At 52.1% G+C, this 16,578-nt stretch overlaps 1 protein-coding gene across 2 annotated transcripts in view; it reads right to left on the minus strand.

The window, feature by feature from the left end:
- LHX2 (LIM homeobox 2) overlaps window positions 1-16,578 on the minus strand; it is a 51,675-nt gene that overhangs the window by 26,677 nt on the left and 8,420 nt on the right. Inside the window, exons 1-3 of one of the 2 annotated variants that reach the window (XM_080990962.1) lie at window positions 12,971-14,026; window positions 10,068-10,273; window positions 8,699-9,075 (exon numbers count right to left, since the gene is read on the minus strand). In XM_080990962.1, the coding sequence (XP_080847088.1) occupies window positions 8,699-9,075; window positions 10,068-10,273; window positions 12,971-13,090 (703 nt within the window). In that variant the 5' untranslated portion in view covers window positions 13,091-14,026. Of the gene's footprint in view, window positions 1-8,698; window positions 9,076-10,067; window positions 10,274-12,970; window positions 14,027-16,578 lie in introns of those variants that run through there. The other variant, XM_080990963.1, reaches the window with a different exon arrangement.

Raw genomic sequence — 16,578 nt, forward strand, 5'->3', positions numbered from 1 at the left:
TTAGCGGTGCATCTGGTTGTTTGGATATTCTGTCATTAACATGTATTATCAGTGCTTATCAATTTCCCATAAACTAGCTTCTTCAGGTATGCTGAAATAAGAGGGATTCTCAGGAAGCTTCATTTTATGCTCTCCCTTGACAATTCTTTATCCACTCTATGAAATGACTAAGAAAAAAGGCGGGTGAATCAGATAAATATCTATCCTGAGAGCATTAGAATGTGAATTATTGATCCAGCTGTCAAAACGCATCTGCTTTTGAAATTGTCCATCATCACAGATCCTGTGCACTTCCAACAAGGGTCCAAACCAACACACAACCTTATATCAAATGCAAATTATTTATCCTGCTTAAAATCTACCGATTACACCAGGATTCCCAGAAAGTTAAACGCTGCAACAGATCTGCAGTAATCTCAGTCATGCAAGCTCTGCCTTAAGTGGCCTAATGCTCATTAATGCTATGGAAAGGCATTGGAATGCATGCAGAACAGCTGGCTTGCAAGGAATGGCCAGTCTGGGGAGGTTTCAGTGGTTGGTGTCTACTGCTGCAGGCAAAGGCCCACTGGATAACTCCCCCCCCCCCATAAGAAAGAACACATCCTATCAGAAAATGAAGGGCAACTTTTCTGACGCTTGGCTTCCATTCCCCAAATATATTAAAGCAAAGGTACATGACTGGCAGCCGCCCTCTTCTCATGGACTCCTACGGAAAAACATCATTTGATAATGTAGTTATGAAGGACAAAAGAAATAACATATCATCATCATCATCAACAAAACAACAACAACAAATATTAAATTGATTACTCGTCCTGCACAAGCATGTCCCAAATTGGCTTACAACAATTTAGAATTAAGAACAGTTTAAAAAGATCACAGTGCCAGGAGGAGGGTGGATCCCAAACACGCGCACGTACCCCTCAGATGTCAAATGACAAAGTGAAGAGATGAGGCTTCAACATTCCAGAAACAAAACAAGACTCTACAGTGAATGTGCCAGACACCTTCTGTGGGGAGGGGGTTCTGCAACTTAGGACCTGCCGCAGAGAAGACCCTCTCCTGGGCACCAGCCCCCTGGAGCTTCTGAGCGCAGTGGAACTACCAGGAAAGCCCTCTCTGCGCATCTTAATTCCCAAGGGAATCTGTAGGAAAGGAGGTGGCCTCTCATATATTTGGGGAATAAGTCATCTGGGGATTTAAAGATTAGCGTAAACACCTATACACAACGCCAGATCAAACCGCAGAATCTGCTGTCATGGCTCTTAGTCCCCAGATGTAACCCTCAGCTACCCTCTGGGAAAGCAAGCTAGCCACCTCTCCCTATTTTGCCCACTGAAAAGGTACGCTCTCCCCAAACCCTGAGGTTCCATTCCCAGCTCTCAACCCCAAAAGGCGCAGGAAGGCATGTCCCCATACTGCTTGGCATATCTGGTCTCAGAAAAGAAACCATACAAATGACGGGAGATGGAAGGAAATTTGGCTTTGCTAGCAAAGTTTAGAATCACACAGGATCCTTAGCCTGCTTGATCAATAACCCTGCATAGTTCAAAAGTCTGCAAAGTAAAACCTGGTTTTGTTTTGTTCCCCTCAATATACATAACAAGATCTGCACTGGCACATAAGTATTCTTGCGGGAGGCGATGAAATTGTGCATGACCCATGAGGCAAACTTCAATGCAATGTCTGCGCAGTTGCAAATTCTGTGCAATGTTCCTGAAGACAGTGTGGGGGAATGCTCTAAAAGCGGCACTCCAGAGTTCTCTCTTCAACACTGCAAGCAATATTGTGACCATGGAATGCAGCTGTTGGGGTGGGGGCCGGGGCATGTCCTTGAGCTGCCCACACCACCTAAACATACCGCAGCAAAATCCCAGCCTTGTCTGCCTGATGTAAAAGACTAGAAGCTACTTGCAAACATCTTGCATGTGGTGTATTGCATCCAGTACCCTGTTGGACCTTTAAAAATGCTTAGGATTAGTCATAAGAGGGATTGCCTTGCTTATTCCACAGCAGACAAAAAGGAGGTGATTACATGAACAAAACAGAATTTGCTGAGTTAGTCCACGGGGGCGGGGGGGAGACAAATAAAATGCATTTTAAACCTCTGCATGAAAGTACTGTATATATAAGACTGAATTTTGGATTAAAACAAATAAAAAATAGGGGAGATGTGTATCAGAATGACTAAGGATCTTCACCACAGCGAACTGAAATGGATTCCAAACGTCTTTTCCTGAGGCTAGGAGCCTTTTCCACAAAAGAGGCTCCCCTCAGTGTCACATGGTTCCCTGTAACAGAAAGCTTAATTTCCCTTTCACCTGACATTGCTCAAGCAAGCAGCCTGGGATGTGGGAAGCAAGAGGGACGCAGTTGATCTTGCCTTCTGTGAAGGAAATGGGCAAGCAAGCAAAATGCTTATGAGTTCACAATAAATATTGCAATTTCTTCCACCTACGAAAGGAAACATTCCTCCTTCCATTGGGGCAGTATGATTGTCCAGACAACAGTGGGGCTGGAGAACCACTTTGCTGAAGGGGAGAAGGCATATAAATGAACAAGAACCTAGACTGGAAAATCCTGGGGTGGGGTCTTTCCCCCCTCCCACAAAATCATTGTCACTGAGCTCTCCTTGCTGCCACCTCCAAAGGTCTCCCTACTAGGATGACAACCATGTTGTACAGTGTGGGCAGCTGTATGAGTGTGGGGGAGGCAGCCTGGAGCCACAGCTGAAGTCTGCATCCCAGTGTCTGCAGTGCTTCTCCAGCCATTATGTTGAGTTTGTGGAGTATCACACAATGGTCCCCAACATTCCTAGGGGGTGGTACTGTCAGCCACACAGATGAGCAGCTAGCCCAGTGGTTCCCAAAGTGGGTGAAAGTGCCCCCTAGGGGATAGTGGGATTACCTGGGGGGTGCTAATCTGCAGGGGGGTGGCAGGTGGGAGACACTGGATAACGATCAGACTTTGAGAAGTTGGTATCACTGGCTCAAGTTCATCAGTTTTGTTGAATTAATTAAACAAAATAATTTTAATTAGATTTTGAATAAACATGCAATTAATTGTGACAGCCTTGAATTTTGCTATGCTATTGTCTTCCATAGCAAGACGTGCTTTTTCTAGGGTGGCATAGGGGGCACTGGAGACGAGTTTATAGAATCAAGGGGGGTGGCCCCCCAAAGTTTGGGGGCCACTGAGCTAGCCTTCCCTGAGAGAAGCAAAAGAAGGAATCAAATTCCACATAAAGCCCAAGAGGGGTTGCATATTCTTGGCAAGAAGGGACTTGGTAGCAAGATGGGAAGGACAGCAAAACACAAGAGATTGGATAGATTGACCTGGCAACTCAAACAAGGCTGGACAGAGGTCTCCTTCTGTGTAGAGACCCAGGACTCCCCAGGACTGGGGGCAGAGGTGACTCCCCCCCCTTCAGTGGACGTTAAATGCTAGCAGAAAAGACCCATTTTAAACCAGCTCCTTCCGTCAAAGTCTGCAAAGGTGACACATCCAAGGACTACTGCATCCTCTCAGAATCCATTCAATCAATTGTTCACTCTGTGTTTAATTGCCAACAAAACACAAGCCATCACGGAGGGAGAATAAGCACACACAGTCACAGACCATCTCAAATCAGCAGGTCCTCAGGAGACCTCCATTCAGAATGGCAAGACTTGGGCCAGAGAGCGGGCAAGTGGAAGCAGAGGTCTTCCCCACCACAGCTGACTGCTCTACCCACTAAAGAGTCAGTGTTCCTGACCTGCTTGCACCCTTGAAGAACACAATACCCAGCTGTGCTCCCCACGCACCCTTTGCTTCCCCTCCCCCCTAAAAAAATAATAAACCCAAAAGACCAAGAACTGGTCACTTTTCTACCCAAAGCATCCCCACCTGCCTGCAAAGACAAAGAATTAATGAGGCCTCAGTTTAATCTTGTTCCCAGCGTATAGTTCCAGATGGGCACTTGGCCTGGTGGAAAGTGGGAGGGAGAAGACGAGTCAGCCTGAGCCAAGTTTAGGAGATAAGATTTTCCGGGGGGGAGGAGAAGGGGCACCCATCACCCACCCACCCACTCCTGCACCTGGAAGGTTTGAGCTGAAAACAAAAAACAAGTCAGGCTGTGGATGGGCACTGCAGATCAGAAAAGGAAGACGGTCATTTAGGGATTTAAACTTTTTCAGTAAAATAGATAGAGAGAGAGAGAGAGAGAGAGAGAGAGAGAGAGAGAGAGAGAGCAGTGTTAGCACCCATAGCACCCCCTCAGCTCACAAGCTTTGCCCACTGTGCTTTGGATTAAATCGAGCAGGGCACTCTGGAAGCCTGCAGAGTCATCAGCATGACACGTGCAACACCACTTTCACAGGATTGCTCCCAGCTCATCTCTGCTGCTTAAGATAAACATTCTTAACACAAAGTGGCATTGCATAATGAAGGGGTGGGGAGGGGGAACTTTGGCCAGTTTGGGAGTGGGGTTCCTCTGTGGAGATAACATTCCCTTTCCAACAGTGTTGCCACAGGCTCTGGGAACCCAGGCTTTTCTATGGCCAGTCAATGGAAAGCTTGTTTGCAACACCTGGACAAGAATGTTCTGGGGAGCGGTGGGTCTTGAAAGGCAAGAGGCAACTGGGTTGTGGGGGGAGGCATAACAGAAGGGACTGTGGGAAAGCCTTGCCCCAACTTTAGATATGGCTGCCTGTGGCTTAGAAGGAGCCTGGAAACACACCCAGACAACCCCCCCCACACACACACACATACCCCCTACCAAGACAGGAGCATCTGGAACTGCTTGGGAAAACTGAGCTGCAGAACTTGGCTTGGCCTCCGCGGAACAGCCTGCTCTTCACATAGTCCCTCCAATTGCCGCTCCAGCCACTGGTGACCACTCTACTCAGCAGTGTGGCCTAGATGAAGATCCAGAACAGCGCTCTGCTCATGTTCATGCCCTCATTTGTCACAAGCCAAGCCTTCCCCCACCTCCCAATTGCTTAGATGTGATTGGCTTCCAGTTCAGGTCCATGCCAATCCCTACTCCCCTGCCAGGGCTACACCCCTGCCTTGCTGCTGGACTCCAAACTCCCATCAGCTGCAGAATGGCCCAAAGCCAATGGGCACTGGGGTCCAACAGCCACCCACATGGCCCCAAGCTCCCCAGCGCTAGTTTAGCGGGAAAGCCCAAAGTGTGGGTGTCGTTGCCCCTCTGATGCACCCCTATACAGAAAGCTCTTGCAGCTTGGCTCCAGCTCAACTCCCTTGGCTGAGAGGCTGTGGTACCCACCCTTTGCAACCCAGAGGTGGCTCCACCATGATGTAACGTCCCACAGCCTCACTGCCACCAGCAAGATAGAGAAGTGGCTTTAACCAAAGATTTAGCAAGTTTATGGAGGGGAGATAAATGTGCAAACAGGGAGTGGCTGGATGGTGGGATCTCATAGGCATTGCATTTTAAAGCATGCCAGGTCACTGTAAGCAAAGTCCTTTCAAAAATTGCTTAAAGCAGGCGTGGAATATGGGTCCCAATGCAAAAGACTGGACCTCAACCTCCTATGTCCTCCCCTAACAACACCCCCCCGGGGGCCCTCAGCTAAGCATCCTAGAGAGCCATCTAGCTACAATGGTGTCATCATGGTCCCCCTCAAGGGAAGCGGGGGCTCAAACGCAGCCTGACTAGCTAGCCACATTTTTTTCAAGTGAAGACAATTGCATCCAAAGTCCAAAATGACTAAATAGCACCACTGCTGAGCTTTTCTGCAGCTGAAGTCGAGGCGCTGGGTTGAGATGGATCTGGAGAGGTCAGACCCGGGAAGACTGGTATCCTGCTCTCAAGCAGGTAGTGGGGGGAGAGCCAAAGCAAGGTGAGCGTGGGGCCCAGCAACCAACCTGCTGCTCACATTGTGCATATATCTAGTTCACACCATATGAACTAGAGAAGGGGATGTGGCCTTTGTGAAGTACACCCATCTCTCTCACACTACTCATCATCATCATCAACAACAACACATGCACTGGCTCCTGTAGAGAGGGGAGGGGGAGGGTCAGCATCAAAGGGGTGGGAGGTTGGGGGATTTTCACCCTTGTGCCCATTTCTCCAGACCCATATATTTTATCCAACTCAGTTTGCATTTTCTGCCAATAACTGAACGTGGGACACAGAATGTCCAGATTAGTGTGTTGACACACCTGATTAAAACATTTTTGTTTAGGCAAGCCTACCCAGACATGCAGATACTGATACATTTAAATCTCTCCTTAATTTACTCCTGGTTATATATATATATATATATATATATATTACTTGTTTGCAACAGTGTTTTATTGATATTCTCAAAGTTTCTTGTGAACCGCTTAGAGGTTTTTGTTACTATTAAGCAGTAATTAAGTAATTAAGCAAGGAACCTAACTGCAAATGATCAGTTGCTACCTGAATTATAGGAAAGGGCCAAGGGTGTGCCAGGACAAGTAGGAGATTTTGGAGGCACCTTTGGGTTCCCCCCCCCCTCCTTTCTGGCAGACTTCTCCTCCTGCAGCCCCAGCCCCACCCCCACTGAGAAGAAAGTAGCCTGTTGACCAAGGATTGATGTCCTGACTTGTAAGGAAGACCCCTTTGGCTTAATGGGCCTTGCTTCTGAGTAGGCACGTCCCCCCACTTTTAAAAAGGCGTGGTGCCAACCTTACACACTGGCTATAAGAAGGGAAATAGAGAGTGGGAAGATCCTAGCTCTCAGACCCCCCCCCTCCTCAAACCCTGGAAGTGGGGGGGGGGGGATTGGTTCTGCTTGGGCAGCAGAGGAGGCCCCTCCTGAAAAAGCAGGAGAGCCGCAGCTCTGAATATGGACAGCCCCCCCCCCCACACACACACTTTGTCACATCTAGATTCCAGAAGAGAGAACATTGGGCAGGAAGCTCTTCCCACACTACAAGTTTCTCAGCTACCTGAAATTGGGGGTGTGGAATTTACAGTCTCAACTCAGTACCTTACCTGGCAAGGTCTGTGCAGAGGGAGGGGTTAATAAGAGTCCCTCCTTAAAAGCCTTACACATCTGGGTAGGGACAGTGAAGAAGCAGCTTTTGTACCCACAGATGCACCCATGCCCTGGTGGAGCCCCCAGTCCACAAGCCCCCTCGCACTCTCCAACAAACCCCTGTCTTATAAAGACATATTATTATGCATTAGGTTTCTTCCTCACTTGTTACCTAAAGTTCCCCCTCGCAACGCATTAAAAATCAATCACAGATACATTATAATATTAAAGAAATATAAAATACCTATCATTCATCAATATCTAAATGTCGCATACATGCACGCACACAAAATATCCCCCTTCTCCCTTAAACACATATTTTTGCACGGAAGGGTGAACTCGGGACCACAAAGCGTCCTCGTGTAACAGCTGGGGGAGGGGGGAGGCTGCCGCCGAGAAAGGGTTAGGAGGGGGCTGTTTTTGAAGTCCCGGACGCCTTTCTAAGCCGCTTTCCACTTGTCACAGCCCATCGCGTCTCCAGGACCAGAGCCGCAGGTCCCGCCGCCGCCGCCCCCACGCTGGGAAGGAGAGGCAAAGGCCGCAAGAGACCCGCCGGAAGAAGCTCCAATTTGCTGGGTAATTTAGGTTCAAAAATACCAAGTTCGGCGCATTGGGGAGATGAGGCGTTCCCAATATTTTGGCGAATAATAATATTGTTATATTTATAAAATATAATAACAATAGTAACAATGGAGGAAAACTGTTAAATCAGAATTTTCTTTTAAAACGAAAGTGATAATGCAAGTCATTTCTTTTGGGTAGGTGTGATGGCCTTTTCAGAAAGAAACTCCATTAGGTTCGGGGTTTTTTGTTCACGTTATATAAGGAAATTTAAACCAAAACGAAACAGCTTTCTAAATTCTCCCTGCTACCGCTTTAGCGTACCAATACTTCGGATCGCAGCCTTTCCCCGCTCCAGCAACCCCTCTCCGCGTTATTTCTGGTCCCGTCGCTTAAAAGGAGCTCAAGAAACATTTCGAAGTTTAGCGGCGGCTGGAAAAGGAGGAAGCGCCTTCGCGGAAACTACCATTCTCTGAAGGAACGCAGGTCTCGGGGTCTCGTTTGTAGAGGAGGAAGGAAGCGAAGCCTTTTCCCCCAGGGATGCCAGCAACTCATTTTAGGAGGTTCCACCCTGCTCCCCCCCCCAACCTCTCATATTTGCTCTGCCAGATACAAGAGATTTTCAGGCGCGGAGAAAAGTCCCGGGTTCAAACAGCTCAGAGCGCGCGAAAAGCTTGTTTTGCAGCACCAGCGTTTCATAAGCAGCCCCCTCTGCTTTACAACACCCCCCCCCAAAAAAAGAAAAATTAATCCAACATTCTGAGCCCATCCTTTGGCATCATGCCTTTTACTCTGCCAGCCAATCCGAAGTGGCTCCCCGCAGCTGCTTTTTCCCCTACTCCGAAGTCGCGCCCCTTCCCTGAACCATTTTCCGCGCCTCCGGTTTCGGGTTGGGATGCCCCACGCCCTTCCCCGTTCGGCGCAAAAACGGCGCAACTGGGCTTCATCCAGCCACTGCAAAAGCTGAGCAGTCACGCACCCGGCAGCGCGCCCCACTCAACCAGAGGGGCTCCAAGGCGCCCCGATTTCCCCCCTCCAAGCACGCGCATTCTAAAAAGGCACCTCTCAGCACCCCCAGCTCCGACCGCCCCGTCGAGCCTCCCGCCACCGCCCGCTCCCTTTACCTGCGTTGTAGGCGGCCAAGTCAGCGCCGGGCCCGGGGCTCTTCCTCTTCCTCGGCCGTCCCTTCTGCACGGTACCCACGCCGTTGTAGTAGGGCAGGCCGAGAGTGGCGGCGGCGCCCAGAGCTGGGCCTTTGCCGGCGGCGCCCTCGCCGTGGCTGAAGTGCAGCTGGTACTCGCCCTGGAGCAGCGCCTCGAAGTGCAGCCGGCAGTAGACTAGGTTGTCCTTCATGCCGAAGTGGTCGCCCGTGGTCAACATTTTGGCGCACGTCGAGCAGGTGAAACAGTTCAAGTGGTAAACCGATTCCCGGGCGCGCATCACCATCTCGGAGGCAGAGATGCCCAAGTGACAACGGGCGCAGCGCTGGACCGAGAATCTCCTGCAGGGAGGTCCAGAAAGAGAGAGGCTCAGGAGCGCAGTGGAGAGGATCCCTGCTATCTTTAACATATATAGGGCACATGGACAGAACTATAAGGTCCCTTCTCGCGAGGAGCTTACAATCGCAAAGTGCGCTGAGAAACTATTGAGCAACTGAAGCAAGCGGCGTCAACCCCAAACTTCCCGGGAGTTCCAGCGGTCACGCACACTTCACCCCTCCCCTCTCTTCCTACAAGTTATTTTCCACGGGTTTTTTTCTTTTTTGGAGGGGGGCACCTCTATGGAAAGTCAGGCAGGCCCCAAAGCCATGGGATCCAGTGAGCGGAAGGAAGAGGCGAGTGGTGAAGGGCTTTGCTTGAATGCCCGCTTAGATTTTGACCAGCCCAGACTTATTATGGATGAGGCCCCATTGGAGTGCTCTACCACAGAAACGCAATACTCGCTGCAACCATCCAGGATGCCCGAATTAAGGGGGCCTCGACCCGGCCTAAGCACTCTCTAGCCTGGCAGCCGCCGCCCCCATGCCTCCTCCTCCCCATATTTAGGCAGGAGGCCGTGGGTACTTTCTGTAAGATTCAGGGGGGCTGGGCTTCTTTCTCCATTGAATGGAGGTCTCAGCTCAGGCCCTGACACGTCTCTCCAAATGAGAGATTGCCAAATCCGGCTACATTCGGGGCAGTGAACCTAAGAACACAGTAAGAGCGGACTGCTGGATCAGGCCGGTGGGGCGTCTAGTTCAGCATCCTAATCTCACAGTCCCGGACCAGATGCCTCTTCTGCAAAACCCGCAAGCAGGTTCGGACTCCTGCCTTTTCCAGTAACTGGCGTTCAAAAGCATTTACTGGCACGGCTGTGGAGGCACAGGCGCCGCTTAGCCTTCGTGGCTAGTAGCCATCGTGGCTAGTTGTGGTGGCGGTAGACTGAAAGTCGCAGCGGTCCCCGGCCGGGCCTGCCCTGCCTGCCCTGCCCTCCCCCTCCGCCCGGGGGCTTTACCTGTAGTAGTCCTCCTTGCAGTAGATGCTGCCGTCTTTACTGAAGCAGGTGAGCTCCGACTCCAGGTTGAGTTTACACTCGCAGCATTTGAGGCAGCGCATGTGCCATTGCTTGTCCACCGCCAGGAGGTAGTAGCGGTCCGAAATCTTCCCCCCGCAGCCCGCGCACAAGGCGGCCCTCTCGCTGCTGATGGAGGGCATGGCGTGCTGCGGAGGGAGGGAGCAGACAGACAAGAGGCGCGCTGATTAGGGAGCCGGACGCCGAGGAGGCCCGGGCGCGGAGTTCAGCCCCCAGGCCTTTCTCGAGTTCGTCTCCCCTTCCTTGTTGAAGCAAGGGCCGGGGACAGGGGGTCCCACCCCGGGATGGGAAGAGACAGGAGGGGAATTGGGGGGGGGGGTTGTCAGCCACAAAAAGCACCGCTCCCGCCCATTCGCCCAAAGGAAGCGCTCTTGGGGGCCTGGCCCGCGGGAGCTGCCCAGACCAGAAGCCCAGGCTGGGTGGGGGGCGGTGGGGGGGAGAGAGAGAAACTGCGAAGCCAAAGAGCTAAGAGAAAAAGCGCTTCTCTTCCCCCCCACCCCACACGCCTAGAATGAAGCCGCACCTCAGTCCAGGCCCACCAAAACGGCCCCTGGGAGAGAGGGAAGGAGGGAAAGAAGGGATTAGTGAGAAGGAAGCGACCGTTGAACCCGTCCTTTCTCCCGCTCTCAATCTGGATTGTGCCACACCGAGGGAGGGGTGCGAAATGCGGGACGGCGGGGAGAAGAGAAGCAACGCAACGCTAAGGCCGGCGGGGGAGGGCAGGGCTGCAGAGCAGAAGAGGTTTGGCTGCGAAACTGGAAGAAAATAAAAATCTGAGGGTTTAAAAGGAAACGTAATCGACGGACATCGCAGCCCGATCTTAAATCCTTGCAGAATGAAACATAAACAAGCAGTGATTTTAAATTGCATTACATTACTTACGAAAAGAATAAATAAAAATTAGTAGTAAACAAATCTCGGACTGTTTTAAAGGAAGGGGAAAGGAAAAAGAAAAGGTAGTTTCGAAAGCCGCTTTTGCACAAAACACACCCAAGTCTTCCTGAAAGTACTTAGATCCTCAGCCACTTCGGGCTGCCAGCTGACCTGCGCTTGCTTGGGAGTAAACCCCACTGAGCTCAGTGCGACTTCCTTCAGAGTAAACATGCGCAGCATTTTCAGCCCTGGGCTTAAGGCGCAAAGCATTTCGATGCGACATGTGGCGCGATCCTTTGCGTGCCTACTAGGAAGTAAGTCCAAGCGAGCTGAAGCGGGCTTCCTCTCCAGAAGGAATAGGATTGCTGCCTAAGTCCGCGTCTCCTTCCCTATCCCTCTTTAAGTCAAACGAATGAACGAAATGCGTGTTCAAATGCCCAGTCCTCGCCTTCTTGCGCTTGTTACAAAACAAACAAATGTCCGAAGTTTTGTTTCATGTTTCCCCCCCAAAAAAATTACAAATTACAAATTGAACCCAGGTGGGTTGTTGTCTTTGTGGAGTCCTTTAGTTCCTTAAACTAATGCGTAAAAATGAGAAGAGACGGGAAAACGGGGGCCGAGGCATCGGGAATTCTTTTAAAACCGCCCCTCTTAAGCAACCCCAGAATTTCGGGCATCAGGACACCCGACGGCTAATTTATCCAATTTCTGAGTTATCCGTTCCACCTTTGAAGAAAAGCATTTTTAAAGAGCAAAACGGTGACCAACACCCAAAAAGAAAACAAAAAAAGAAACCCGATTTTTTAAAAAATAATAATAAAGCAAAGTAATAATTCCCGCTCTATTTCTTTTCCGCTTCGCAAATTCCAAAAATATCCGAAATCAAACCGGGAGGATACAGTGACTAAAAAGGCGACTGCAAATGTCATGTTCTGATTAATATAAATCGGTTCCTCTCCATTTTCAATAAAATCCCAAAATAAAATAAAACACATAAAATAGGTACAAGTATTTATTTATTCTTTCCCAGGCCTGAGCGTGGAAGTGCCAGCCTCGAACCGAGAAGGGTTCGGAGCCGTCGGCCCACCGGAGGCTCCCAGCGCCTCTGGCTCCCCACCCTCGCGACAGTGGGCGAAAGAAGGAAGGCACCGAACGGGTGAGAGGAAAGCACTTTGCTGAATGGTCAGTTTGTTTTAAACTAAAAAACAAGATAAACTAAAAAACGGTCTAATTTCCGCCCCATTAAAAAAAATAAAATAAAGGCCTTTGTCACTTTGAATATCTTGTGCGCAACGAGAATGAATTTAATCTATTTTTATATATTGTTCTTTTTTATAAATAGATAACTATATAGAGATATTACTGACTTTACCTTTTTTGTTTTAAATGGGGAATCAGAAAGACAGAAGGAAAGAAAGAAAAAGGAAGGAAGAAACATAATTTTAGTAAGCCAAAAAAATGAAAGAAAAAAAAAAGAATTTTATTTATCAGCCAAAGCCACTCCCCCTCTTAAAATTATTTCTTAAACGAATGCATTTTATTTATTCACTTGTTCACCCCTTATTGTTAGCTACTCCGAACCCCTGAAACGCAGGATCTTTCCCAGAAAAGCTGCTGCGCTTTTCCTCAGCACCAGAGTGAACCGCCTTGGCAGGATCACTGTTCCCCCGATTTCCCCGATTCGGTTCCCTCCATTGCAAGGGGATTGTTATTATTTAAATGAATGCATATATTATTCTTATTTAAATGAATGCATATATAAAAATGAATGCAATTATATATGTAATCTATATATATAATTGCTCGGCCGTTGGGCAAATCTGGGGTTCCCTTGCCCTCACTTTCCCCAAACATTGGGATCTGGGCCTTCCTGGGTGAACCAGAGGGAAGCCACGGGCGCCTGCCCATCCCCGGAGCAGCGGAGAGCGGGGTCTCCTTCTCGGCGGCCCTACCGTTTCAGTCTCGCCGCGGTCGATGGCGGAGCTGATGGCGGGCGTGTCGCCTTTGGCTCGCCGGTCCATCTCGTCGATGACGCCGTGCATTTCTGAGCCGGCCAGGCTGTGGAAGAGCATGGCAGGGCTGGGCTGGTGGCCGGCGGGCGCCGCTTGGGAGGTCCCGCGCTTCTCCTGCTTGTCCTCCGGCCGCTCCCGTTACTCGCGGTGAGGCCACGCCATGCCTCCAACGCGGCCGCGCCGTCTCGCCTTCGCTTCCTCCTTTCTGCCTGCCTGCCTGCCTTCGCGGTTGCTTTCAGTCCCCTGGCGAGGTCGGCTCAGGCCAGGCCAGTCGGCGGATGGAGGGCGGGATGGCGGGGTCGCTGGCTGGCTGGCTGGCTGGCTCAAAGCATAGCTGCTTGCCTGCTTGCCTCCTCGCCCCGGCGCAGCCCCAGGACGCCCGGACGGCGAGAGCTCCCGCCGCGCTTGGGACGAGCGGGCAGCCGGCAGGAGGCCTACGGGCAGCGGCTGGCGCAAAGCTCCTGGACGGGCCGGATCCGCGGCGGGGCCGGCCGGAGCACTTCTCTGCAGGGCAGGCGCAACGGTGGCGGAGGTGGCTGCTCCGGGGACCGAGGCACGGGGGAGGGAGCGAGCGAGCGAGCGAGCAACTGGCGGAGGGGAGGGCCAGGCCGGGCGACCGGGAGGAGGAGGAGGAGGAGCCGCGATCCGGGCAGGAGTCGCTGTAGTCCCAGCCCAGCGCAAGGCTCCGCGCCTTTTCTAGCGTTGCTCTGACATCACGTCGGGCGCGGCGCCCATTGGCTGCTCAGCTCCGGGCCAGGCCCGGCCACCATGTGCTCGCGCGGGCCCGTAGAGGACGGAGGCCGTAGCCGCCGGCGGCCTGATGCGCGCAACCCAGTTGGGCACCTCGAGAGCTCTCTCTCCCTGGCCGCGCCGTCGGGGCCAAGCCCAGCCCGGCTGCGGCTTCAGTCGGAAGCGACCTGGAGTGAGGAGCGGCAGCGCAGCGCTAGTCTCCGCGGAAAGATCCTGGTCCGGGTAGAGACCCCCTCCGGCTCCTCCCCGCCACTCCCAGCCCTCCTGGGGAAAGCGGGGGGGAGGAGCTTCCGCCTGGCCTCGTCCTCGCAGGAGGAAGGCGAGAAGTGTCGTACTTTTAGACCCTCCAGAGCAGCCCCCCCAGAGGCTCCCGGGATGGAGCGAAGCCGCGCAAGCTGCGCTTTCTATTTCAGCACCCGCGGGGAACGGAACCTGCCACCGCCCAGCAGCGCCCTGAGAGTGATCCTCCAGGGGCCTTTCCCTCTGGGGACAGCTTCCCCAACAGAAAATGATGGGAAGAGGCGGGTGGAGAAAGAGAAGGCGGCAACAAACGTTGCAAGAGGGGTGCAAGCTAACGAATAACTGCTGAGGAAGGAATGGCTCATGGCTGGGGTGCGTGTCTGAAGGCAGCGGCTCAATGCTATTCGTATGAGCGCAACGACCGTTTTACCAGCGACGTGCCCTTGAAGCGTTCAAGAACTTGCCCTACAGAGTGTAAGCGCAGGTCCCATGAAGCCCCCTTTTGCCCGTTTTCCACATCTCTGAGGGCAGACGTCGCCCACCTGGTGCCCTCCAGGCGTTTTCGACTACAACTCACATCCGCCCCTGCCAGCAGGGCCTGCGGTGCTGGAGCTGGTGGGAGTTGTACAGCCAAACACCTGGAGGCATTAGGTCAGCGAAGAGACAGAGGGTAGTTTAGGGATACCTACTTGTGGGGCACTCTGCTGGCTCTGTTTGTTTCGTATATTTTTGTTTGTTTGTTTGTTTGCTTGCGAACTCGACCTTTCAGAATCCCAGGACTGCCTCCCTAACATTCGTATATTCTTCGTGACTTTTCTTTCCCTCCCCAAGGAAGGCATATATTAGATGTCCCTATCCTAAAACCGGCGTCCCAAAATGCAGAAGGGGCTGAGGCGAGTTAAAAGGAGGCGCCCCTTAAGCTGGAGTGGGGAAAGAATTGGGTTCCCCACACCATGCCGCTCCTCACACGCACCATGACTGGGGATCCCTCCCCCTTTTCACGCGGAGGAGCCCCTTACCAGCTGTTTGAGAAACCCTTTGCTTAAAACTAGGAAGTCAGGAAAAATGAATAAAAACATTGTGGAAGGAAATTATGGAAAGAGGAGGGACGGAGGAAGGAGGAAGGAGATACGAAGCTAATTCTCCACTGGCCCTGTCGTTTTAGCCTTCCCACATGGGTCAGACACGTTCCCAACGGGATTCCGTCCTGATCTCTGACCCTACACATACTTGAGTTGCTTAAATACCCCCTTGGAGGTCTCAAGGCTGGACCCTGCAGCCTCTGCCCCCCCCCCCAGGACACGATCCAGACTAAGGGGACCTCAATGAAGAGCCCTCAGTGGGTTAAGCAGGCGCTGGGAACTCCGGCACGCCCAGGAGCCTGCCACTGATACCAACCAGTTTTAAAGCGTTTGACTGATCTCTGAGTCTTTTGCCTAGGTGGCAATGAAGTCCGACAAGGAAGGTTGTTGGGGTGGGCGGCCTGTGGGTGTCCAGAAAAGCGGGGTGAAGCAGGCAGTGGCATCACCTGGTCCCTTGGACGTTTCCATTTCCCCTGGGCCATGGGAAGAGGCTCTGCACAAACTCAGCCATTGGCCCATCTAGCGCGGTATTGTCCACACTGACTGACAGCGGCTGTCCAGGGTTTCAGGCAGGGGACATTACCAGCTGCTCTCCCGGGACTGAAGCTGGGATCTCCTGCCAGCAAGGCCGGTGCTCTGCCACTGAGCAGCACCGGGCCTTTTGGACCTTGGCCGCCTCCGCCGTTTGAGCAGGTGGAATGGATTTAGCTTAGGTGGGCCTGACATAATCTGTAGAAGGGCGGGAGTGGACGGACACCTCCTGCTCGAAACGCGATGGTGACAACAGCAGCAGCAGCAGCTAAGCTGCAGCCAAACTCTCTGGGCGTTTTGGAAAGCAGCCCAAACTCAAGTGGGTAGAGGCAGACAGAAGGCATCTCCGGTTGGGGCTGAGGAAAGGCGCCTGTCTGGAACGACGGGCAGTCAGGGGCATCAACGCCGGGCTAGGACGACCTGTGCCTTGATCTGGCAAGGTCTGTTCGACAGTGGAACAGACTCGCTCGGAGGAATGGTGGGCTCTCCTCCATTGGGAATTTCAAGCAAAAGATGGGTTGCCATCTGGATGCTTCATGCATGCTTTAGTTGAGATTCCTGCATTGCAGGGGGTTGGGCTAGACGACCCCCAAGGCCCCTTCCCACTCTACAGTTCTGCGCTTCTAAGGCAGCTGCCCTCTGTTCTTGCCTGGGAGTTGTGTCGATTTGCTAGATGCTTGCGCGCCTTATGTGTCCGGGGAGCAGCGCATCCCGAGGAACCGTGGACCGGCTCCAGAGCGCCCAGTGCGCAAAGCCAGCTACATCGAGTCCCTCCAAGCAGGGCAGGGTCCCGGCCTCAGGCCCCGCTAACGATCTCAGAGGGACTGGAGTCTATATTTTATGTAATTAGATTGATTTAATGCCTGGAAACAGCAACACAAGGGCTATAATTTAAGAGGGATGAGGGGCCCCCGAAAGCCCTCCTCTCCCCCCACCAGCTCCCTC

This window comes from Podarcis pityusensis, assembly GCF_964106645.2.
Source record: "Podarcis pityusensis genome assembly, chromosome: Z".
NCBI lineage: Eukaryota > Metazoa > Chordata > Lepidosauria > Squamata > Lacertidae > Podarcis > Podarcis pityusensis.